The sequence below is a fragment of the Mustela nigripes genome, chromosome 3 (assembly GCF_022355385.1).
Source record: "Mustela nigripes isolate SB6536 chromosome 3, MUSNIG.SB6536, whole genome shotgun sequence".
NCBI lineage: Eukaryota > Metazoa > Chordata > Mammalia > Carnivora > Mustelidae > Mustela > Mustela nigripes.
In genome coordinates this window covers 99,253,852-99,279,509 of record NC_081559.1, presented here as the reverse complement: position 1 = coordinate 99,279,509, position 25,658 = coordinate 99,253,852, and the positions used below count along the sequence as shown (strand labels likewise).

General features: G+C 32.7%; 1 protein-coding gene across 2 annotated transcripts in view; it reads right to left on the bottom strand.

The window, feature by feature from the left end:
• Window positions 1-25,658, bottom strand: part of DPP10 (dipeptidyl peptidase like 10) — a 599,077-nt gene that overhangs the window by 65,782 nt on the left and 507,637 nt on the right. For both annotated transcript variants that reach the window (XM_059394419.1, XM_059394420.1), the window contains exons 11-13: window positions 20,229-20,352; window positions 12,276-12,314; window positions 7,787-7,894 (exon numbers count right to left, since the gene is read on the bottom strand). In XM_059394419.1, the coding sequence (XP_059250402.1) occupies window positions 7,787-7,894; window positions 12,276-12,314; window positions 20,229-20,352 (271 nt within the window). The remainder of the gene's footprint in view (window positions 1-7,786; window positions 7,895-12,275; window positions 12,315-20,228; window positions 20,353-25,658) is intronic.

The window sequence follows — 25,658 nt, the reverse complement described above, 5'->3', positions numbered from 1 at the left end:
TTCTTGATACCCACTAGTATATTTTCAACAATACCTGTTTACTCTTGGTCATCTTTCAATTAATCTATTAGTTACTATTTTGTACTATTTTTTTTCAGTTTTCTTCCCAAAATCTGTTATGGTTTGGTTTACAACTTTTCTTTCTACTTTATGAAGGCTTTTCTGAGTTTTAAGTCTCACATTTGATAATTTTGTATCTACAAGTACTTATTTAATGATAATTAATATTTAAGTTTAACTGACAAAATATCTTATTATTTCAGGTATATATCATAGTGTTTCAATATTTTTACACGCTAGGAAATGATCCCCAGGTCAAGTCTGTTTGCTACCTGTCAATATACATAGTTTCAATGCTGATTTTTAGAAGGAATATAATCAATGATCCACTGTAGACTATACTAAATTACCTAAGTTTTTGGCGAATGCCTTTATCAGCTTAAAGAATTTGTCTTTGTTCCTATATTTCTAAGATTTCTAAATGTGGATTTTATGGAATTTATTGGAGCCTGTTTCTACATCTAGAAAACCATTCTATCTTTTTGTGTAGATGCAAATGCAATGAATTAAATTATTATTTACATTTTAAGCAAACTTAGCGTTCCTCTGTGAAAAATAATAGCATTTTTTTTTTTTAAATCCACTGAAGAATTCAATTTGCTACAATTTGGTTTAGGAGTTCCTAAGTGACCTCTAATTGTCCTTTCTCATACTATCTTCATTTGGTTTTGGGTACAGGATGATACTTTTATCATAAAATACACTAAAAAAAAGTCCATCTTTTTCTATTTTCTGAATGTGTTTCTATACAATTTAAGTGTGTGCTTCTTGAACATTTTGAGTATTTAGTAGAGCCCACCTTTGAAAACACCTGTACTTGATGTGGAGACATTTAAAAACATTGTTCCATTACCTTAATGATATGGGACAACCAGATTGTTTCTTAAATCAGATTTGGTAATTTTTTTTCTAGAGTTTATACATTTCACTCAAGTTTTCAAATTCGTTGGCTTGAAGTTATTAATAGTATTTTAAAATACATTTTTAAATCTACAGTTTTGCTTCCTTTTTCATTACTTATACTTTGGCAGTTTTCCCACTTTTTCAATTAAACTTAATAGACATTGTAGGTTTAATTTTTCTTTTTTTGCAAAGAGCCAAATATTTGTTTTGCTAAGCCTCATTATTTTACCTTTTCTCTAGTTCACTAAACTCTACTACTGTATTTTTCATTTCTTTTCTTCATTTGCATTTATTTTGTTTTTTTCCAAATTCTGATATTGAATGTTATATAGTACCTAGTTCCTTTTATAGATTATATATTACATTTATGTATATAATATAGTGTATATATTTCCTACTAAACCCATGAATAATGCAGGAATTATACTTTATTTCCAAATGTATGGCTTTGGGACAGTTATTTATGTTGGAACTCACCTCTAATTCAATTGGATTGTCTTCTGAGAATGCAATACATTAGGGTGAGTAATACTTCACATGTGTCTTTGGTATAAATATATCCAGAAACTGAGGGTTTTGATATGGGAGAATCTTATTATAATATCAATTTTTCCATACTACTGGAAGCAGAAACTAAAAGGGCGTTCTGCTCCACTACATATAGGTAGTACTAGAATTTTCCTTCAAAAATTCTCAATGTCTTATTGGTCTATGTCTATATTAAGACATCTCTCTAAATCATCTATTCCTTGTTTAAAAGGAATTCTCTAGACTTTTTAACATCTCTAGCTTTTTAACATCAACAACAAACATATGGCTTCTTTAACTTGTTTTTTGCATACTATCTGACACATTACAGTGCATTATAAGTATTTGCTGAATGAAAGAATAAATGCAAAGATGAAACCAAATTTCTGTGATTTGAGGCAGACATGGACCAAAGGCTTACATAGAGTTCTGAAGTCATATATTTAATGGCCAAATTCCCATAGGTCAACATTACCAACAGATGGTTTTCCTTACTCATTTTCAGACCCTGCTTTGAATGAGCCAAGGACAGGATACTAAGATTTCAAGGTTTTAGTGCATCTTTAGTTCATCTTTTAAGATGAACAACATCTCAAAACATTAAAAGGTAAAGAACTGTTGCTCTATATTTGTACATATCTAGAGATGCCTTCGGTTCAAAGAATTCTAGGTTGATTATATTTTCGATTCGATTGTTTTCAGAAAAATTTTGTTATTTATAGGTGTATGCTTAAGGATAGAAGAGTATCCACATTACAAGTGATCATGAGCAAAAATCCAGTGCTTTGAGACAATGCCTGTACACAATGTATACAAGATTAAAACTGTACATTATTAATTTCAGTAATATATCTATCATAAAATATTATGCTTCTAATTTAGGACCAAAAGTTCCCTTGTTGGAAGCTTTAACAGTAACCTCACAATCATTCAAATTGCTCTGTTTGCTTTATATCCAACAGGGCAAATCTGGGCTATGGAGTAAGTTAAACCTCATTTCACATATAATAGCAGACCCTATCTTTTATAGTTCTATAGTTATAGTGCTAAGACTCAACTCTTTCCCACTAATGCATATCAGATTATATCACTGCAGTGAGCATATTACTTTTGATCTGGACTTCAGGTAAGTAATTGTAGTGCAAATCAGAATACAGTAGATGGCCATATAGTAAGTTCAAAATAAGTATCAGGGAACTTGACTAGATTTCATGAGCAAGGTGTCTGTATCTGTTTTCAATCCACCTTCAAAAGACAAGCATTTGTGGCCAAGAAAATTTAACAAAGCAGGAAATAATAATTTTTGATGCACAGTACTTCCCATGCAACCATGGTCTCTATATTATTAAGTTGGTAGAACAGAAAAAAAAATGATTATGGATATGAAAGCACAGTGGACTTTTGACAAGGGCAACATGACCTTTAAATTAAACTCATATTTCACTTTTAATTTTAGAATAAATAGCAATAGAACTAATTATTTCCTTCACTAGAGTGGTGACAATCTAGGATGCAGATAAAGTGTTTTTATTCCCAAATAAAATTTGGGAATAAGACATCAGACTCCATTAGACATCAGACACATCCCCTCAAATTGGTATAGATTTGTTTCTTACTCAGAAAAATTAAATATTAATCTTATATTTCTATTTAAAAATTTGAAAGATATTGGTATCAGTAAATTTTAATAATGCATGTGCTTTTTACCTGATTACACACTGCTCATTTTAATTTCTTATATTAAATTCTGTTGAACTTCTACAGCTTCTAAATAAGTGAAATATTGTGGTGCTTAAAAATAGCATGCTTTAATTTACTGTCTATTTATCACATGAGGTGAGCTAATTGTTTTCAGACAATGTCCTAATCAGACGCAGTAGTGAAATTTAATGAAAAAAATTTATTGGGTTGATTAGGTGATAGAATTGTGAAATGGGGGCATGCCATTTTCTGCAGTATTTGTAATGAATAATGGCATTTAAATTTGTTCCATGTGAAATCATCAGCTCTCATGAGCAAAACTTTCTATTGCTGCAAAGAGAAAGAGAATGGATTCACCAACATATGTAATTTTTCATTTAACACAATTTAGGAAGATGACAGGGCAATTCCTTATGTTTATGAATTTAAACCACTTAACATGATTGAAACTCTGCTTACTCCATATTTGAGAGAAAAAGGTAGCCATGTTTTTGACAGAAACCTTTTACTTAACTGCAGCCTGCATTACAGTGTGTGGGATATTAGAGTTCCAGATAGGGCAACTCAGAAGTTAAAGGCCTCTGTAAGGAATACTGTGGAGGGGAAAGAGGAAGGGAACATTTCTGAAGCAGGCACAAGTTTAATGGTCTGAGGTAAAGAAATTCTGCATCACTTTTTGGTTCAGGAAATACATAAATTGATATTAATAATGCATACTGCATATTCTACTCAAAAGAACAATTAAACTATATAGATTTTTAGAGAAGCCAGTTTTTATTTTCATTAATACTTAAAAAAGTAGAGAAATTATACTATCACATATTCATACTGAAAGTAATGTAGAAATAAAAGTAATATATGTATGTATATAGATATATTAGTATATATTTCTAAGCTCATATATATTCTATATATATATACATAGAATATATATACACTATATGCACTATATATACATAGAAAGAGAGAGAATAGAAATATTTTACTTTTCATAAAGGAATTCTAGTTCTGTTAATCAAAACGAAATAAATAATCCGTAATATAAAGTAGTTTCTTGTATAGTGACATATAATTACAGCAAATTACAAATACTGGGTTAAGTATCTATGTAAAGTCAACTAAATATTAATCTTCTAAAGAACATTTTCAAAATTATGTAGCATTAGGAGAAAAGTATGCTTTAAATTAGAATTAAAAATAGGAGAATGAAATACTATAGTTTATATAAAATTATAATCTTGTCTAAAATGAGGAAACTACATAAATTCTTTCTACTTTTATTTTTTGAAATTACTTTAGGAAAGATCAGTCACTTCTGTAAATGAGAAAAAAGAACACTAAAATATTTGTTAATGACCACCATCACCCTTTATAATGAAATAGCCTCAAAGACTAATTACATAGCCTGATCTCCAGTTAATAGTTTTTATCTACCTACTTGTGAAGGAGAGCAAAAGGTTTGCAAAAATTTACTAATTTCATTTAGTAAGATACTTCAACAGAAAAATATATTTTCAGTCAGTGAGGAAGCTCTCAAATATAGCTAAGTATCAAATACTTCAAGGGTGGTCATCCTGCCTGTTGGCTGTTCCTGTCAGTTCTCACTTTCAGTATGTCAAGGGAAGAAAGAGAGGGTAAAAAGTCATCAATGCTAGTATGCATTACTGTTTAAGACTATAAATTATTACACTATTTTTGGACAGCCAATTTGGAACTGAGTATCAAAACCTAAACAAATACGTATGTACACATATGCTTTGCCTAGGTATCTTTTGATATCTTAAAATATATTTTTGTGGTAATAATCACAAATAAGTATTTATATATAAGAATATTTATCTCTGAATAATTTCTAGTATCAAAATTAGAGTAATTTTAATGATGATTAAATTGATTCATTTAAAAACAATAGAGTAAATCTATTTGGCAGAATGTTGAACAGCTATTAAAACCATACTTAAGAATAACATTAAATATTAACATAATAATGATGTTAAAATGCTTATAAATTTTTCTTTAAATACAAAAATATATATATGAGCTTTGAATGCAATATTTAAGGGAAATCAATTTTTTTAATGTTAAAAGGAATTAAAATACATACACCAATTGATGTATAGTGTGAGAGTGTGGGGTGATGAGATTGGGTTTGATTTTAAATTAGTTTAGTTAATTCAATTTAGAATTGTAGAAGTCTTTATAACATATATATGTGTCAGAATGGTAATCATAAAAGATTAATAAATGAGCTTTTTTGTAAGCTATTTAAAAAACTGAGGCAAAGGAATTCAAACTATTCACTAAGACTGGGTGAGTGTGTAGACTTAGGCATAACTTACAGTTGTCTAACCACTGACCTCTAACTCATTAACAAAGTAGATTAATTTCATCCACAATGCCAAAATATCCATAAATAATCATGCAGTCATGTTTATTTCTCAGTGAAGCAAGCCACAGAGTCCCTGAACTGCAACCAGAATAGATCAAAATATTTTCTACTTCAATGAAAGCTTTGTTACAATCTTCATATAGAAGAGGAACAAAGTAAACACATCTGCTCTGTGAAGTTGTTCTGAACATTTCAGAAATAATGCATTAGCCTGCATGTCAGGATCATTTGATAGGGGACAGAAGGTATTTCTTCCTAAGGCTTATAAAGGAACTTCTGTTAGGTTCATAAATCTCAGTTCCTACATGCCAGCATCAGCACCTCCATTCCCTCCCAACACTTTTCAAAAGACACTCTTTGTCTTCTCAATTTGTTGAATAGATTGTCTTCTTGGAATTATATATTTAAAGATGTATTACACATCTTTCCTTATCCTTCTTTCCCTTTCTTATAAATATTTACAATTTGTATGTAATTTTGACCACCTGGGTTCTCACCCAATTTCTTGAATATAAAATACTGGAGTTTAAAAATTTAATAAAATGTCACAGTCAATTTTAAGATTTGGAAAGTGTGGTTCATTATTTTTGGCCAAAATATTTTCATAGTATTTATGAGAACAAAGTTTACTATTAGCTAGCTAGAATTAATCAGGTAGAACAATTTGCTAGTGAAGGTTCCTCCAGTTCACATTTTATTTTATTTTTTTTTTTTTTTTAAAGATTTTATTTATTTATTCGACAGAGAGAGATCACAAGTAGGCAGAGAGGAAGGCAGAGAGAGAGGAGGAAGCAGGCTCCCCGCTGAGCAGAGAGCCCGATGCGGGACTCGATCCCAGGACCCTGAGATCATGACCTGAGCCGAAGGCAGCGGCTTAACCCACTGAGCCACCCAGGCGCCCCAGTTCACATTTTAAAAAAAGGAAATAAGAGTTCCCTTAGTCCTTCCTATCTGATATAATCATTTTACTAGATATAAAATTGTCAAAGTTTATGCACATATGGATACATTTATTTAGGATATAAATGAGATCACATTATGTATTAGTCTATAATCTGTTTTTCCAACTTAATGATACACTATAAAAATTAATCTACATCTCTATTGTAGAAATTATACATATTGCAAATTATTTTTTAGCTTTGATTAAAATTAAAATTAGGACAATTATTTTAATAGGTACAGAGCTTAGACAAGTGTTATATTTAAACTACCAACACAAGATTTTGAGAATTCAAGGCACTGAGTTGCTGAACGTAAATATGTATGTAGATAGTGATAAAAGTTTGAGAATATGCGTAAGGCTTGAAGGTTCTAAGGACCTAAAAGTAACCAGGTTGTTTAGAGATCCTTTGGCACATGTATATTTACTCTATATTTTGTAAGTATGAAGTTGATTCTTGGCTAGTTTGTAAACTTTCCAAGAGGATTCCAATTTAGCCACAAAGTTTTACCTTTATAAATTTTCTTTTACCTGTGACTGAGATGTTTATTAATCTGATTTTGAAGGAAACTAGTTCTCCTGAATATTTGTTATTGACCATTACATTCAGATTGACTCATTAACCTTGTCTTATTTCAACCATTTCTGAATTCTCTGATTTTTCAATAATTGGATAAAACTGTATAAACTATTCACTGTTAACTCATTTGAAATTTAAAGCCTTTCCTTTTTATCAGAAAGTCTATAGAACTATAGCACAGACTCTGTGTCTTTATCCTGGTTTTTCAAATGTGCATTATATTTCCTTGTATATACAATAATGTATTCAGTTGTTCAATTTTTTGATGGACATTTAGTTTGCTTCAAGTATTTAAAATATTCATAGTACCTTGAAAATACTTCTTGTACAAAATAAGGACTATATCTTTTGTTGAATGAAAAATTTTCTCTAGTTTGACCTAAAGTCTATAAAAATAGGGGGTGGGTAATTTTCATGTATTCAATTCTATATCCCAAGGCCCTCACCTCTTAGCATACGTGTGTGACTCACAAAATTCTACTGAGTGCTCAGACTGTTTTGTGGGAAGGTACAATTCGAATTTATTGCTATGGAGGGGGATCCTCTTCCTAAAACATAGTACTTGGGTTAAATATATGGCTGGACTTAACAGGCATTAACTGTAGGTTCAGAATATGCCACAGGAATTGTACCTTTGTGAGCAGGACAGCAATGACACTAAATGAAAGAAGCCAGCACTTACCTGAACAAGAAACATTGCTATGTGGTGAAATTCTCCACGGCCCCCTTGCTTCACAGGAACTGTCATAAAGAATTTGCTGCCATCTCTAGAAAAAACCGGCTCCTCATTCTAAAACACAAAAGTGCATATAATGATCTCAAGATTGTGCTTTGTGTTGCCAACCATTGCTAATGGGTCACACCATTTTTTATTTAGAATTCGTTTGTGAAAAAGGTCAAGTTAGCTCTAAAAATTATCTCTAAAAATAATGAATTTTTATAATATAATATTATATAATATACAATATATATAATATATTATAATATATATATATAATATAATAATGAGAACTAAAAGCCTGCAAAACTGGAAGGAATCCACTGAAAGTCATTTAATTCAAACTTATCATCTTCACTGTTCACCCCTCCAAAAATACACACACACACACAAATGCCCATTTGGTGATTTTTTAATTAAACTCTAGTGGCATGTTAAATCAATAGAATTATTTTCTGAAAATTAAATGATGGAAGCTATACATATAGATTGCTTTCCTTTTCCTCCAGGGAAAACATTAAGAAAATGGATTTGCCTGACAGAGCACTGCGTTCTTTCCTAGTGGATTAGTGAAAGTGATTATACACATGGTAAAAGAAAGACTTTGCTATGGTTTCTTTTGTGGGTCTTTAAAGTGGCCCACAAGTTCTTTCAGGTGATCTGGCCCTGCACTCTCTTTCTGATCTCCTCTCCTTTGGTTCTCCTGTTTCCTTATCCTGCATGCTCGGGCTCCATGGTCTTTGCACTTTTTATTCCCTTTGTCTGGTTCTTTCTTTTTATCTCTTTCGTATGTTATCTCTATGTCACCTTATCAGTGAGGTGCTTTCCATTTACCCCTGTAGAGGGAGCTCTTGGAAGCAAGATCATCCACCTCTATCTGAATCCCTCATGCCCTTTTACCTACTTCCTGTTTCTTTCCTTAACACCTAAAAGCATGTATCATACTATACTTCAGGCAGGTATGCATTTTTTTGGGAGGGGGTAAATGTGTATATGTATGCAGGTGGGCAGGTGGATAGGCAAGTAGGCAGTGTGCCTCTGGAATGTAAGCTCCATGAGGGTGGAACCTTGTATTCTTTGCTGCTCTATCTCCAGCACCTAGACAATGACTGTCACATAAGTTTTGCTTAGTACTTACTTACTTAATGAATAAATTAATGACTTTTTAATAAAATCAAGAGTCTGATTTTAGTTTCATTAGTGAGTTCATCCCTCGATAGAAACAGAAGGATAATATGTTCCTTGTCTACTTCATGGACACTCAGGAAAATATAAGATGATATATGTAAAATTTTAAACTCTGAAGTAATACACAACTCAAGGATGAAGACAATACATTGCTAGGCATATAATAAATACTGACAAGATACCTGACATCTTTCAGCTATCATAAAGTCAATAATTCTGTAGGTTCCATCTCTTGCCCTCTGGGATCTCTCTCTTGGCCTTTGCACGTGAAGCTTTTTCTTTCTGGAACAACTTTTCTGTTTTCCTTTATGCTGAATCTTACTCTTGTTATTTATTCCTTCAATTCAAGGAACAGAAACCATTTCCAAATTTTCCTAGTTAGACAGTATCTTGTAGTTAGGAAATCTTTCCTCGATTCTAACAATTACCCCATATTCATTTCTATCATGGCATTCAATGCATTCTATTATATGGTTGGCTTCCTTCACTAGGCAAGTAATAATTAAACTAAGTTGGAAATTTTATCTTTTTAGCTCTATTGCTTAGGACCCAGTGGGTGTCCAACTCATAACTGGATAGATGAATGCATGTGTACAACAGGCAGACATGTTTGTTATATTTCACTCTGTCCACATTTGTTCCAAACTATCAGCTTCTCCCCTATTTAACACTGTTGCCCTGTTGCTTCAAAAATACATTACCTTTTTAAAGGTACAGGGATATCTGGGCATTCTTCTTTTTGTATTTGTGCACCCATTCCCTTCATATTCTAGTACCTTATAAATGGCTCAATGAAAGAGCAGATGGGGACTATATTCTCAAATTCACTGCTGGGCTTAATAACCTTCACCACTAGGCAATATCTGAAAATAAATAGAGCTCTATGCCAGCCTTTTCCTAGAATCCAGTAATGGAAGTGGAGCCAACTGCACTGTCCACTTTCATGACTGCAAACAAGTCAGTGTTTCTGACGCACAGGGCAATGAATTGGGGTTACCAAATTCTATCTCTTGGCCAGAAGTTTTGTAGGTAGGTTATCACATGTCTCCTGAAAGACCAAATATGCCTACTTCTCTGTTCTTCCTACCATCCAGAAAGTGAGCATATGATGATTATATTAAGTTTCTAATTGTCTTAGAAATTTGCTTCATCTAATTACTACCACCATTCTCATATTCTATATTTCATCAAATTCTAAATATTTTATAAAATTCTCCAAGAGCTCCTAGAGAAAAACTCAACTGTGACAAACTACCACCTACATTTTTTTTTACTGAATAATTGATAACTAGTTTCTTTGCTTTAAGAAAAGTTTATATTAAATATTCATAAATTTGGGATTTAAAATGTAGATAACATAATTCCAAAAGAGCATGCATTATGTTGATGCATGTTACACTACTATGAGTGTCACTAAAAATAAAAATGAGAGTAAAATGGTTTAATAATGCAGGACAGTTCTGAATACATCAGTATTCATTATGTTATAGCTTGTCATTGGTTTTATTCTCAGTATCTAACTTAAGAAAATCCATTACTGACTACAAGATCAAAGTTGGGTTTTTTCCCCCAATTTCATTAAGATTAAGTAGTTCACAGTAACATCTACTTATTTATCTATTAGTAGATTCGGTGTGCTTATGCTTCAAATGAGAAAAGGTTTAGCTTATCCACAGTCCTTCTTACTTTTTCTTTCTTTATTCAGCAAGTATTTATGGAGATTTTGTTATAACTCATATTAGACATTTAGTTTACAATGGGTAACAAAAAATGAATATTCCTCCTGCCCTTCTGAACTTAGGAAAACAATACAGAAATAACTGTTTAAGTATTACAAAAAGATTACACTTGACTTTAAAAAAATTATTGATATGGTGGTTGAAGGAGATGCTTTTATAAGTAGGTGATTTAAGCTGAGGTTTGAAAAAGAAGCAGCCTTCACCAAAGAAAGTAGTTGAGAGAATTCCATTTAGAAGGCAGGCTCCTACACAGACCTTGTGAATATGAGAGCTCATGTGCCTAGAATGGAGAAGGAACTGACAAAAATTTCAGTTTCAGTTGTGAGAGTGATATGGGTAGGGGCAACCAAGTACACACTTTGCAATGGTCCCTCACGCAGCCTGCAGCATGAAGAGATGGGCATATACCTGAGGGGTTGAGCGCAGTCAGAAGAGAAAGAGGAACCCTACTTCCTAGTTTGATCCTGGATGCTGTTTGTGAAGCGGCAAAAAGTAAATTGACTTGAGATCTTTGAATGTGAAACTGAAGAACGTGGTGACAAATAATATACAGAATGACCATCTAATAATATGCAGAAAAGGATAAGAAAAGCTTAAAAATGACTGCTAGGTTTCTGATTTTAAGAGCTGGATGGGTAATTATGTCCTTGACTTCTAGGATAAGAAGAGTATATAAGACTAGCGTATGTTCAGTGTGGACCTATGGAGTATGCAGCTACTTTTATACATTTAGGAGAAGATGGTAAGCTTGAATTCAGATGTTTTAGAACTCAGCGATATGAGCTGCCCAGGCTGTACATTTAGACGTCTCAATACATGGAGGTAACTGAAACCATAGATATGTATGACACTTTAGGAGAGACTATAAAATAAAAGATTGCTGTGAAGAACAAAACAAATCAAAAACAAGCCAAACACAACACTCCCCTTTGCAAAAGATAGTGATGGAGTTACTAGTAAAATGGGTTCAGCCATATTCAGATAATCTACTTGTGTTTCCTTCTGAAATGTCCAGTATAAGCCAATGTTGTGGAGACGTTTCGTAGTTACTCTATTGTGATCTGGATTCCAGTCTCATTTATGTCATAAACTAGCATCAGGAGCTAGGATATATCTAAAAAAAGAAGCATTCATCTAAATAATCTCCATATAAACAATTTATGTGAAGGTCTGGTCAGTTTTCTGGGCAATTTGAGCAATGCTGATGGTTTACAGCTTTAATGGGTCACAATTTTTTCCTCTTTTCATCTACATGAAAGTTTAGTTACATCAATGATACTGAAAAAACGGATCCTAGTAGTTATTCTGCAACTTATGCTCTAAAGAGAACAGAATTAGCCTTTTTATAAATTATGTCCTAGAAAAGATAAGTCATAAGTATGTTCATGGAAAAGACTCAAACATGGTAAAGCCTTAAAGTTGTAATACCGAGTTAACTTTTGAGAGAAAGTTCTTACACAGCAAACAGGTAAGTAGAATGAGCACAACTGCCAAAATGTGACATAAAGCAACCTTCTATGCCATACCTGTTTGGAGAGCCAAGTATCTGATGTCATCTCATATTTCTGAAAAGAAACAATGAATTCCATGAAGCTTTTCTAAATGAGCATGCATCAATGTAACTTTTTTTTACACATAATCCTTTAGGCATTTTCTTTTCTCTTCAACTCATGAAATACCATGAGACATCCCTATTGTCACTACTGATTTCAACTGAATGAATAAGTACAGAATTGGGATTAAATGATAATTTAATTATAAAGTCTTTCCTTTGGTGAACTCCTTTAGAATTCCCAGTAGTATGTCACCAGGGACAGATCATTTTCCAGTGCTGTTTGATTACCTCATTCAAACTGTTTTGAACTACCAGGCACTGTCTCTTTTCACCTCTAGGCATCATTGGGAAACAAAATTATTAAGTCCTTCAAAAGAACTGGGCAAACAGCCAGGAATAAAATGAAAAGGTAGATGTTCTTTCAACATGCAATCCACTCTTCATCATAGTCATTTTCTTTTCTTAAGGAAAAACAATTAAACATTTGAAAGGACAAAATTTTATGTTCCATTAAAGTAATCTTACAAATGATCAGAACCAAGATCATATTTCACAAAGCAAAATGAGATGAATTTAATCTCAAATTAAGTATGTACAGATACAATAAATTTTACTAGTACTGTTTACATACAAGAACTTAGGAAAATCTTGTACTTTAAAAAATGAGTCTGTAATAAAAATATTTAAATGAGGGGCACCTGGGTGGCTCAGTGGGTTAAAGCCTCTGCCTTCAGCTCGGGTCATGATCCCGGGGTCCTGGGATCGAGCCCCGCATGAGCTCTCTGCTCAGCAGGGAGCCTGCTTCCACCTCTCTCTCTATCTGCCTGCCTCTCTGCCTACTTGTGATCTCTGCCTGTCAAATAAATAAATAAAATCTTTAAAAAAATATTTAAATGAAAATGAAATTACAATATATTATAAATTTTATCTATATGCAAAATATATATATATTTAAACTTATTATTTATAGGTTTTTTTTTTTTAAACCAGTATCCTCTTTTAAAGCCATATCAATACATTATAATCAAACACTTTCTCTTTTCAGGGCCTGTTTCTATTTTGTTTATTTCACTAGACTTTGTTACATATAGATATCAAGAAAACATCTAACTAAATTTCCTTGATTTTTCTATTTGCATCTCTGCAATAACCATCCTTGGTAAATATGAAACACAGACACACAAGAATATATATTGGTGTCACTTTTAACTAATATTACTAAGTTTTGCTAGAATCCCTGGAAGTCCAAAGTTTCACTTGCATTTGCATTTATTTTTCTTATTATTTCAATTATGGTAGAAAGTAAACTCTTCTTTAAGTTTATAAATAGATTCGAAATATATTGGAAATATAACAATATCAATAAGGTACCAAATCAATAATATGACAGGGTTCCTATATCTATTTTCTGATGAAGCATTTTGATACATTCTTGCCATTATCTATACAAATTATCATTATATAGGAAAGATGACAGGCTTTCTCTGACTAGAATATATACATGCCAATTTCTAAGTAATATATTATCAGCTGAATAAGAAACCGTTCAGAATACTTTAACAAATAAGTGGTAAAATATTAGCCAACCAATCAGATGAAAGATGATGACCAAAATAGATTTTTTAATAAATACAAGCTAAACATAAAGAGCATTAGTCAAATCCAGTCAGTAAATGGCTGATGCATCAACTTTATCTCCACATCCATGCTCACCACTCCAATCAAAGACAAATTTCTTCCCCCTTTCCCTTTTATAGACCATTTAAAAACTATGTTTTAATATTGGAGTATAATTTGTATATAGTGATATGCACAGCTCTAAAGTGTGATGTTTTGACAGATATATTTATGTCCCATCAAGATATCAGATCTTTACATTTCCTCATATGTTCTCTCATGCCCGTTCCCAGAGGTTCCAAAAAGGCAGTCACTCTTCTGAAATTGTTTCCCATAGATGAGTCTTGCCTATTTTAGAAGTTCAGATAAATTGAAATTATGTATTATGTACTCTTTTGAGTGGCACTTCTTTCACACCGTGTTTCTGAGATGCACTCATATTGCTGGACATATCAGTATTCTTTTTCTTTTTAAATTGCTTAACAGAATTCTATTGTATAGATATGGCTCATTTTGTTTATTCATTCCTTGTTAATAGATAATTAGACAGCTTCTAATTTTTAGTTACTGTAAATTAAGCTTCTCTAAAGATTTTTTTTTTTTTAACAAATCCTTGGTGGATACAGGTGTTTTTTCTTTTCCAAATATCTAAGAATGGAGTTACTGAAGTATGGAGTATATCTATATCTATCTATCTATACACACACCTATATATGTAATATACATTATAATATATATGTTTTATATGTGTATGTGTAACTTGAAACTGTAAAATCATTTTTTAAACTAGCTGTATCATTTTACACTTCTACTCATGAAGAACAAGAACTGCAATTTTCTATATCCTCATCAATAATGTCATTTTTTGTTGTTTTAATTTTAGTCATTCTAATGGTATATAGTGTTATCTCATTTTGATTTAATCTATGTTTTCCTATATCTAATGTTGAATACTTTATCATGCATTTATTACTTCTTTATGCACTTCTCTCCACATGTTTTGCCTTTTTATTGGGTTGTCTTTTCATGATTGAGATGTGTATTTTTTATTGTTAGATACACATTTTGCAAAATAGTTTCTGCAAACAATTTTTAGCTGTTCATTTTAGCTGTTCTGTTAAACTGTTTCTTAACAGTGCCTGGTACGAAGTTTCTGATTTTGCACTGCCATATTCATTTAGAATCAACCTGTTTCTACAGAAATTCCCAATTCTTCTGGGAATTTGTGTTGTACTGAAACCACAGTTAGTTCACTCTGAGTAGAATGCCACCTGTAACATTCAGCCTTTCAAGTCCAGCATGTGGTATAGCTTCTATTTATTCAGGTCTTTCTTAATGTGTGTCAAAAATGTTGCAGTTTTCAATATGGGGATTTTGCACACTATTTGTTAAATTTATCCTTATGTATTTAATGTTTTTAAAAATTTTAGTGGCATTTTTATTTTTCATTATAATGTTATGAGTATATAGGAACACATTTTGTTCTGAAAGATTAGTTCAAGAAACACCTGCTTAGCCTTTAGACATATTCCTCATTTATTTATATTTTGTTCCATTTGCTTTATTATTATATCTCTCAATATAGAAACAAAACCATTTGAAGAAAGGGAAAAGCATATTTTTTTTCAAAATCAATTAAAAGTTGTTAGAAACATACTTTTTTTCCTAAATAATTTGATAGAAGTTTTGAGGCATTATATCCATTTACCCCTAAATAATTTAGTAAGCATTTCTTAAGAAATTTATAGTATCCTGTATACATACATGCTTTTTACAGTAAAATAAGAATCAGAAAATTTAACAATTTAAGTTGGTAACCTGACTTGTGAATTGTGACCCATTCTAGGGTGGATTTTTTGTGTGTGTTTTTTGGGCAGGTTTGTTTTTGTTTTTGCAGATGTCTTATTTTTTATTTATGTAATAATGACATCTACAAATAAAGAGAATTTTATCTCTTCCTTACCAATCATCCTGATATTTATCCCTTGCCAAGTTATTCTGGTTAGAGTCTCTAATAAAGTTTCCACACTACAGTGAGAATGTATGTCTTTACCTTACTGATGACATGAAGATAAGGAAAGTGTTTTACCATAGAGTATAACTTTGAGGTATTTTCTGGGTATTCTTTATCAAATTAAGGATATTTTTCTATTCATTTATATTGAAAGTTATCATGAGTAAATATTAAGTTTTGTCAACTGCTTTTTATTTTTCATCTACTGAGTTACTTTTTTTTTCTGTTAAAATAATGAGTAGCATTGATTGGTTTTCAGTACTAAACCAATCATAAGTTACCAAAATAAACCCCATTTAGTCATAATGCACTCTTCTCTATATTGCCATAGATGATATATCAATATGCTTAAGGAATTTTTTGTATACATGTGCATGAGATGTATCGGTCTAAATTGTTCTCATAAAGTCCTTGCCTTGATTTGGTAATAGGATAATGCTGTGCTTATAAGATGAATTGAAAAGTTTCCTTCATGGGTGCCTGGGTGGCTCAGTGGGTTAAGCCGTTGCCTTCAGCTCAGGTCATGATCTCAAGGTCCTGGGATCGAGTCCCGCATCGGGCTCTCTGCTCAGCAGGGAGCCTGCTTCACTCTCTCTCTCTCTCTCTGCCTGCCTCTCTGTCTACTTGTGATCTCTGTCAAATAAATAAATAAAATCTTAAAAAAATAAAAAAAGAAAAGTTTCCTTCTCCACTTTCTGGAAATTGTAAAAATGGTAAAATTTATTGTTTTTTTTTTCCAGTTTTACTGAAATATAATTGATATAACGTTGTATAAGTTCAGGGTGTACAACATAATGATACATGTATATATTATGAAATGATTACTGCAAGTTTAGTTAACATCCATTACCCCAAGTAACTACATTTTTTTCTTTATGATGGGAACTTTTTAGGTTTACTCTCTTAGCAATTTTCAAATATACAATGAAGCATTGTTAACTATAGTCATCATGTCATACATTACATCCCCAGAAATTATTTATCTTATAACTGGGAGTTTGTACCTTTTAACCACCTTCACTCAATTTCCCCACCCTCACCCCTCACAAACACTAATCTTTTTTCTGTTTTTATTTTTTATTCCACATATAAGCAAGATCATAGAGTATTTGTCTTTACTTCACTCATAATAAATGCCCTCAAGTTCCCTCCCCTATATGTCACAAATAACAGGATTTCTTTCTTTTTTATGGCTAAACAATATTCGTGTGTGTGTGTGTGTGTGTGTGTGATTTTCTTAATCCATCCATCCATTGATGGACACTTGTTTTGTTTTGTTTTGTTTTACCGCTGTCCTGGCTATTGTAAATAATGCGCTGCAACAAACATGGGCTTGCAAATATATCTTCGGATAGTGATTTTATTTCCTTCAGATACATATCCAGAATTTGATTTGTTGGATCATATGGAAGTTTTATTTTTAATTTTTTTGAGGATCTGCCATACTATTTTCCATAGTGACTATACCAACATAAAATCTTACCACAGGGCACAGGGTTCCTTTGCTCTACTTCCTCACCAGCAATTATCTCGGGTCTTTTCTGATACTACCCATCCTAACAGGCATGAGGTGATTAATTCATCGAGGTTTTGATTTGCATTTCCCTAATAATTAGTGATGTTGAACACCTTTTCATATTTTTTGGAAAAATGTCTATTCAGGTCCATTGCCCATTTTCAAATTAGATTATTGGGGGTTTTGTTTTGTTTTGGTTTGGTTTTATTTTGCTATCTAGTTGAAGGAGATATTTAAAAAATACTTTTAGATATTGAAAATCAGATATATGATTTGCAAACATGTTCTTCCATTCCACAGGTTGGCTTTTCATTTAGTTGACTGTTTCTTTCACTGTACACAAGACTTTTAGCTTGACAGTTTTGATTTACTTAAGTTATCCATTAACTTTTAGAAAAAATAAAAACTAGAAAATATTTTTATTTAATTTTATTCATATGTTTGTCATTTGGAGCACCTTTCCTTCCTTTATTTAGATTTGAGGTTTCATTTGATGCTATTTCTTTCAGACTGAATAACTTCATTTCATGTTACTTAAGCAGATCTACTTGTGATAAATTATCTCAGATCTTATTTATCTGAATATGTCTGTCTTCATTTTTGAAAGATATTTTCAGAGTATACAGACTTTTGGTTTACACTGTTTTTCTTTCACTTCTTTAAAAATGTATTCCATTGCTTTCTGGCTTCTATCATTTCTGATGAGAGAGAGGCAGTAATTTTCATTATTCTATTCCTCCATATGTAATGTATTTTTCTCTCAGGCTCTTTTGAAACTTTTCTCATAAACTTTGGTTTACAATAATTTGAGTGTTATGTGCCTATTTATTTTCTTTGTTTTTATTCTGTTTGGGATTTGCTAACTTAGATACATGGGTTAATGGTTTTTCTTCAGATTTGGGATATTTTAAGTCATTCTTTCTTTTTTTGTTTTTTTGCCCCAACATCTCAAGCCTTGCCTTCTGTGTGTATTTCATCCCTCATATACAACAGCTCAAATTATTCCATATGTAGCTGAGGCTTTGTTCCTTTTTTTTTTCCTCAGTCTTTTTTCCCTCCAGACTTCAGTTTGAATTGTTTCTATTTCCCTGACTACAACAATGCCCAATTTGTGTTTAATCCATCCAATTTTTTCATTTCAGATACTGTTCTCTTTAGTTCCTGAAATTCCATTGTTTTGTATTTTATAGTTGTTTCCCTACTGAAATATCTCATCTATTTATAAATTAGGGCCACCCTTTAATTTGCCAAGAATCTTTCAAACAGCTTTATAAAAAAATTCTGTACCTGTTAATTCTAACATCTCTATTCTGCGTAAGTCTGCTTTTATAACTATTTTTGAAGGGAGGTAGGCAGGTTACATTTTCTATTTTTCTACATGTATAGTATGTTTTGATTGTGTAATTGATATTTTAAATTTTAATTCTCCATTTAAAAGAGTAAACTTTGTTCTAGGAAGACAGTTAATTTATAGGCATGTACTTGCTCCTTTCCAGCTTGATATAAAGGTTTACTGTAAAGAGTATAGAACAGCCTTATTTCTAATGCATTTTTCTTTCTGGGCTGTGAGTTGAATGCAAAGGGTTTTCAGTGAGAGTGCTCTATTTTTTGCTGTTCAGCACTCCAAAGTCTCCAAATTACGAAACCTGCAGATTCTGTATTTGCTTCTCTCTCTGTGAAGTGTGTCCTGTACTTGCACAGTTAAGCATTGAGCTAAAGTCTTTTTTTTTTTTTTTTTAATTTTAAGAGCTAAAGTCCTAAGAGGTCCTTTACATAGATTGCTGGAGCTCTTCTCTCTATAGCTCCAAATCTTGTGGTACTTATCCTGCAGATTTCAGCCACCACGAGAGCCTCAAACTGATTCTCCCTGCTGACTTGGATCAGTGATACCACTGAGCTTTTCTAGGACTCCATTAGCTTGCACTGTGTGTGTGCCCTACAGGAAGCTAGGCTTATCTTATATGTTTATATTATTTCACTTTTTATGTCCTGATCCTGCTATTGTCCAGTATCTGAGAGTAGTTGTTTAATTCATTTTACATAGGTTTATAGTTAACTACAGCAGAGAGGTTAGGCTGGCAAAATTTACTCCATCCTGTCCAGAAATAGAAGTTTGAAAACTCTGGTTTTAAGTAACTGGGAATACTTTACTACTCACCAATACAGGCATATACACAACAACAATTACAGTATACCCTCAGTTAAGAACTTTAAGAATTGCTATAGGATTTATTGCAGAGCTTATAAAAAATGATTAGAGAAATAGAAATACAAACTGCTTTCAAAACACAATGGTTCAAAGGACCAGTTTTTATTTTTTTACTCTTCTTATTTAATTTTAAAAAAGAGACACTGTTCATTATTTTAGAAGACTAATCTGAACTACCAAAAAAAGATGGAATTATTGGAATGTGGTTGAAGAAGACAGGAAAAACAGTCCACATTCCTAAGTTTATCAAACTCAAAATATGGAGAAAAAGATGTATTTGAGAATTAAACTAGTGTGGTTTAGACTCCACTTTATACTATAAAAGAATTCATTTTTTTTTAAAGTTTGGTCTTTTTTTTTTTTTCCTCTTTTGCTTATCACTCATTTCTGTCACTTCAAAGTTTGGATGATTTATGGATTAAAGTATATACTTCTAATAGAATGACTCTTTCCCAACTACCTCTGGAAGTTAAATATTGTGTTTTGTACAATGGATTGCTTGATATCCCTTTGAGAGTAGCAGAAAGTACTTCATTTTAAGCATAAGAGAAAAGTAAATTACACTCACTCTACTGCAGGCGCCAGTGGTAGTCTCACAGACTGTGAGGATGGAGATGTTCTGAGGCCGATTTAACCATCTGACCACCGTCTTGGTATTGCTTACCCATTTAACCATAGTGATATAATATTCTCTAGTTGGGAAACAACAACAACAACAAAATTTACATTTAGAGCCAGAGAACCTGTATAGCACTATTAACATACATTTGTTATTTTATATGCAAGGATAAATGAAGCATTATAAGGATGCCACATCATATTAATTTCTATTTATGTACACATACACATCTGCTATTCTGAATACTCCCACATAAATACAAATATGTGTGTATGTATGTAAACACATGTGCATTTACATACACATGAAAATGTACCAAGAATTTGAGAATAAATATGAAAGTAAATGATATCCCAGAAAGGAAATCCTTGGAAAAATAAAAATAATTAAGATAATAGACATATGAATAATTTTTAAACTGTCTATTGGTTAGCACTAATGTGTAATAAGCATAAATTTTTAAGCTGCATTTTATTTTTATAAAAGGTAAAATCAACTAAAAGGCAAAACTTATTCTTCACTTAATAATTATTTCTTACGCATGATCTCCATGTTATTTCACTTTACCCATGGGGAGTTGCATGATAGAGTTATTAGTTTTTATTTATTTATTTTGTGTGTGGTCTTTCTCAGTTGTGAGTCAAGGGCCAGTTCCAGGCATAATCATCATATATTCTTATACACACATATGCATATATATATTAATTTCTTAAAGTCTTCTTTATTTGAAACAGTTTAAAACAAAGAAGGAATTCAATTGATGGAGATGAGGGGCTACTGAATTTTCCATATAGTGAGGATGCTAATTACTGGAGCCTATGATGTTCTCAAGTTATTTCTAGATTGGGAAGGCTTATGTTTTTCCCTATAGTTAGTTTGTATTTCTTTCATTGCAGATTCTATGATTGGAAATCTATATCAAAAAACCCTCAATCCACACAGACAAAATGCAGTAATCAACACTGATTCAATTTATGATGAAAAGAAAAAAAAAAACTTTTCAAAAATTTGCCCAGCTTCAGAACAGATGAGATGATTTAAAGTGGCATCTGTGTGGTGCTCCGAAGGGGCACGTGCACCCGAATGTTTATAGCAGCAATGTCCACAATAGCCAAACTATGGAAAGAACCTAGATGTCCATCAACAGATGAATGGATAAAGAAGATGTGGTATATATACACAATGGAATACTATGTAGCCATCAAAAGAAATGAAATCTTGCCATTTGCGACAACGTGGATGGAACTAGAGCGTATCATGCTTAGCGAAATAAGTCAAGCAGAGAAAGACAACTATCATATGATCTCCCTGATATGAGGAAGTGGTGAGCAACATGGGGGCTTAAGTGGGTAGGAGAAGAATAAATGAAACAAGATGGGATTGGGAGGGAGACAAACCATAAGTGACTCTTAATCTCACAAAACAAACTGAGGGTTGCTGGGGAGAGGGGTGTTGGGAGAAGGGGGGTGGGGTTATGGACATTGGGGAGGGTATGTGCTTTGGTGAGTGCTGTGAAGTGTGTAAACCTGGTGATTCACAGACCTGTACCCCTGGGGATAAAATATATGTTTATAAAATATATAAAAAATTAAAAAAATAAATAAATAATTTAAAAAACAACAACAACAACACACACACACACACAAACAAAAAAACAAAACTGAGTTTCAGGGGTACCCGGATGACTCAGTGGGTTAGACCCTCTGCCTTCAGCTCAGGTCATGATCTCAGGGTACTGGGATCGAGCCCCGCATTGGGCTCTCGGCTCAGCAAGGAGCTTCCTCCTCTCTCTCTCTCTCTGCCTACTCGTGATCTCGGTCTGTCAAATAAATAAATAAAATCTTTAAAGTAAATAAATAAGTAAATAAATAAAGTGGCATCTGTGAGCACAGTCTTCAAATTAATCCACCCAGAGGCACCTGGGCGCTTCAGTCTGTTAAGTGTCCAACTCTTGGTGGCAATCTCATGGGCAGTGAGATCAGGAACCCTGTCGCTCCATGCTCAGTGGGGAATCTGCTTGAAGAGCCTCTCCCTCTGCTCCTCCCTCCCTCAAATAAATAAATCTTTTAAAAAATTCACCCAGTTTTTATGTCACTTAGGAAAAAATCATGTATGAGTAGAAAAGCTTTGTGATACAAATCACTTGTCCTTAGACACCTGTGGGTTAGATATTTAGCTACATGAATCTTACATTTCTAACATTTCTGAAAAGCTACTGCTTCCTCCAGAAAACTGGTTAGCCCATCAGAAAGTGAAGACGTCAGCAGAAGGGCAAGCAAAACTTAGCATACAGTGAAGCCTGCCATATTTTCTTCAACAATCTCTCCAATATTTTGAAAGCTGACAGCTTTCAAAACCAGCTAAGTCTCACTTCAAAATGCCAAGAAACTCAGTGAAAGTTCTCTGAATAGTTAACAAAGACAACTTTGAATCACATGTGCCACTAACTGGTTTAGGATTAATCTTTGGCCAAAGGAGCAGCCCTTGTGATTCTTCAAAGAATCATATCCAGTTCATTTTTACTGTGTTTTCGCTTAAACTGATTTATTTTGCATGCATTTTCATATTCAGCAGTATGAATATTGAAAAGGGGAAAATATAGGTATTAACCTTTAATGGATTTATCTAGAGGATTTATCATGGAGAAAAATGACAATGGATACTATAACCAGGAAAAGAAACCCTGAATTCTGACAATATATATTTCTGATTAGTTGTTATAAATGTTGTTTAGAATTGAAGTAAAAAATAATTTGGTTATTGTAAACAACTGACCAAACACTGTAAAATCAAGGAGGTTATATTTATAGAAAAATCTAGATAGAACTGGTAGATACAAGTTTTCAAACTCAATCGGGAATTTATCTTAGTTAAGTGAATAATATTGCATATTGTGTCAAATGAGATGACAACCAACATGAATAACTTTTAAAATAAATAACAACTGTAACAACAAAATTTAAATTTAAATATTCATCTTGAGTGTTTTCCCTTTCAAAGTAGCCCTCAAGTGTAATGTTACAAGAACATCTTCATTATAATGTCTTCACAGACACTGACACATATTTATTATCTATGATGTAAAATCTTGACTTTTAAAAAGGACTTTAGAAAAGCCACTAAAATACAACCAAGGCAAATCTGGTGAATAAGTGATTTTTTTTGTAAGGGGTACACTAATTTAGGTGTAAAATTAAGTTAAAGTAATTAATTCATAGTTACACCACTCATCTTTCTCTTTGATTAAATACTGTGATTATTTTGTGTTTGTACATAATGTATCTAGTTGCCTATAAGGAGAATTTAGCATGATGTAAACTGTCTTAGTATTGACCTTATTTATAATCTGAAAGATAAGAGCTGCCCTCAAAATTGAATTTATAAGGTTTTTCAGGGGTAATTTCAAGCCACTGAAATTTCAATGATAAAGAGTTGGGGTTACCTAAAATGAAAATTAAAATAGAGCTTGACACATAAGAAGTAAAACACATCCTGTATTCCTTCTTTGCTTATTCCAGGATCCTAAGTGCAGCTCTCCTTAGTTTTCTCATAGGTAATCAGGCTTCCTCTGAATGAGGGATTAGGGAAACGCCCTTACTTAGAAATCACACTCCTTGGCCTGCCTGCTGCTGATGTGGCTGTCTTCCTGTACTCCATATCATGAACACATTAGATCTGGTGTCCCACAACCATTGACTAGCAGAACTGCCCCCTCCTTATAATTGTCTTTCCTGCTTGTTCGTAGTATCCACGGCTCTGGATTACCCAGGAAGTCCGCAAGGAGCTCACCCTCTTGAGCCACAGAGTCAAGTGTTTTAGGTGGACTGCACTCAAGAAAGACTTTGAATCAACTGAGAGGTCTGGCACAGAAGATCTAATTGTTTACAAGAGTATGTGGAATGGAGGCCCAGCATCAGTAGCAGAAAGGTACTATGTTAGAAGTCACACCTGTGTTTTCACTGGCTTTCTCTCCAATCATTACTCTGTGTTCTAACATAATCTTTGTATACATATCATTGCACTGAGCTCACTCTCTTCCAGATAATCCAGGATCTCTACCCATGACTGTATTGTAATGGCATGTATGACCACGCCATAGCTAGTGATCTGCAAAGACCATTGTTAGTAACTATGGATTACTTGTAAGAAGGGTCATTTAGGGCATTTCCATGAACATAGAATAATTTCTTAATTTGATTTTTTAAAGACAATAATATTCTTTAGCAGAAAAAAATTGTAGACTAGGCATACTTCAATGATACAGAAGAAAAAGCAAGGTGCTCTCAAGCGTGACAGGTAATATTACAATGTCACATCAGAGATACACGCTAAAAATAATGGGTTACAAAGGGTGGATGACTAAAGAAAGATTTCAAATAAATAAAATAATGTCAGAGACACAGAGTAAGGAGAAACCAAAGACAAAATACTACCATTACTCTTCAGCCTGGAGATATCTGAATACAAAGTAGAACAACTTCCTCAAAACAACAGACATGCCAACCTGTGGAAAGATCTATATGATTCATTACTATAAAACATCTTTCCACCAGGGGGCGCTTGGGTGGCTTCTGACTCCTGATTTCTGGTCAGGTCAAAATTTCAGGCTCAGGAGACGGAGCCTCTTGTGGAGCTCTGTGCTAGTAGGGTGGAGCCTGCCTAAGATTCTCTCTCCCCCAAACCGCCCCCGCCCCCGCAAAAAAAAAAAAAAAAAAAAGAAAAAAAAGAATAAAAAAAATTTTTCCACCAGAACGTAAATGTGTATTTTTTAATTTATTATTTTTATTAATATATAATGCATTATTTGCTCCAGGGGTACAGGGCTGTAAATCATTAGGCTTACACACTTCACAGCGCTCACCATTTCACATACCCTCCCCAATGTTCATAACCCAACTTCAATGTGTATTTTTAAAATCTTAATTATAAATCCCAATAATGATACAGAATGCTTACAATACCTTACATTCATAGTGTAAAAATTTGTAAAATGTTCCTTTCCCTTAAGATGAGATGAATCATCTAACTCCCAAATGGGTCTGGAATGTTCATAAAGGGGCATTATCTGAGTTCCTACTGTGCTACATTCTGAAGAATCAATACAGACAATAGTTAAAGATAAGAGTATGAGCTGAATTCCTATTGAAGAAAAGTTGCATTCATAATCTGATTTTGTTTGATAGAGGATCTTTAGCTGAATCACAAATATATTTTTTGAAAAAATGAAGGAGTGTGTGAGAAAGAAAAAGGAAGGGAAATTATGTCTTTCTCCAAGTTATGGTATCCTTTTAGTTTCTTTTTAAAGCCATATAAATGAATTAAAATTTGTTTTACATTCTTTGACTAGAGTTTAAGTATCTGGTGTTAAGCAAGGTCTAC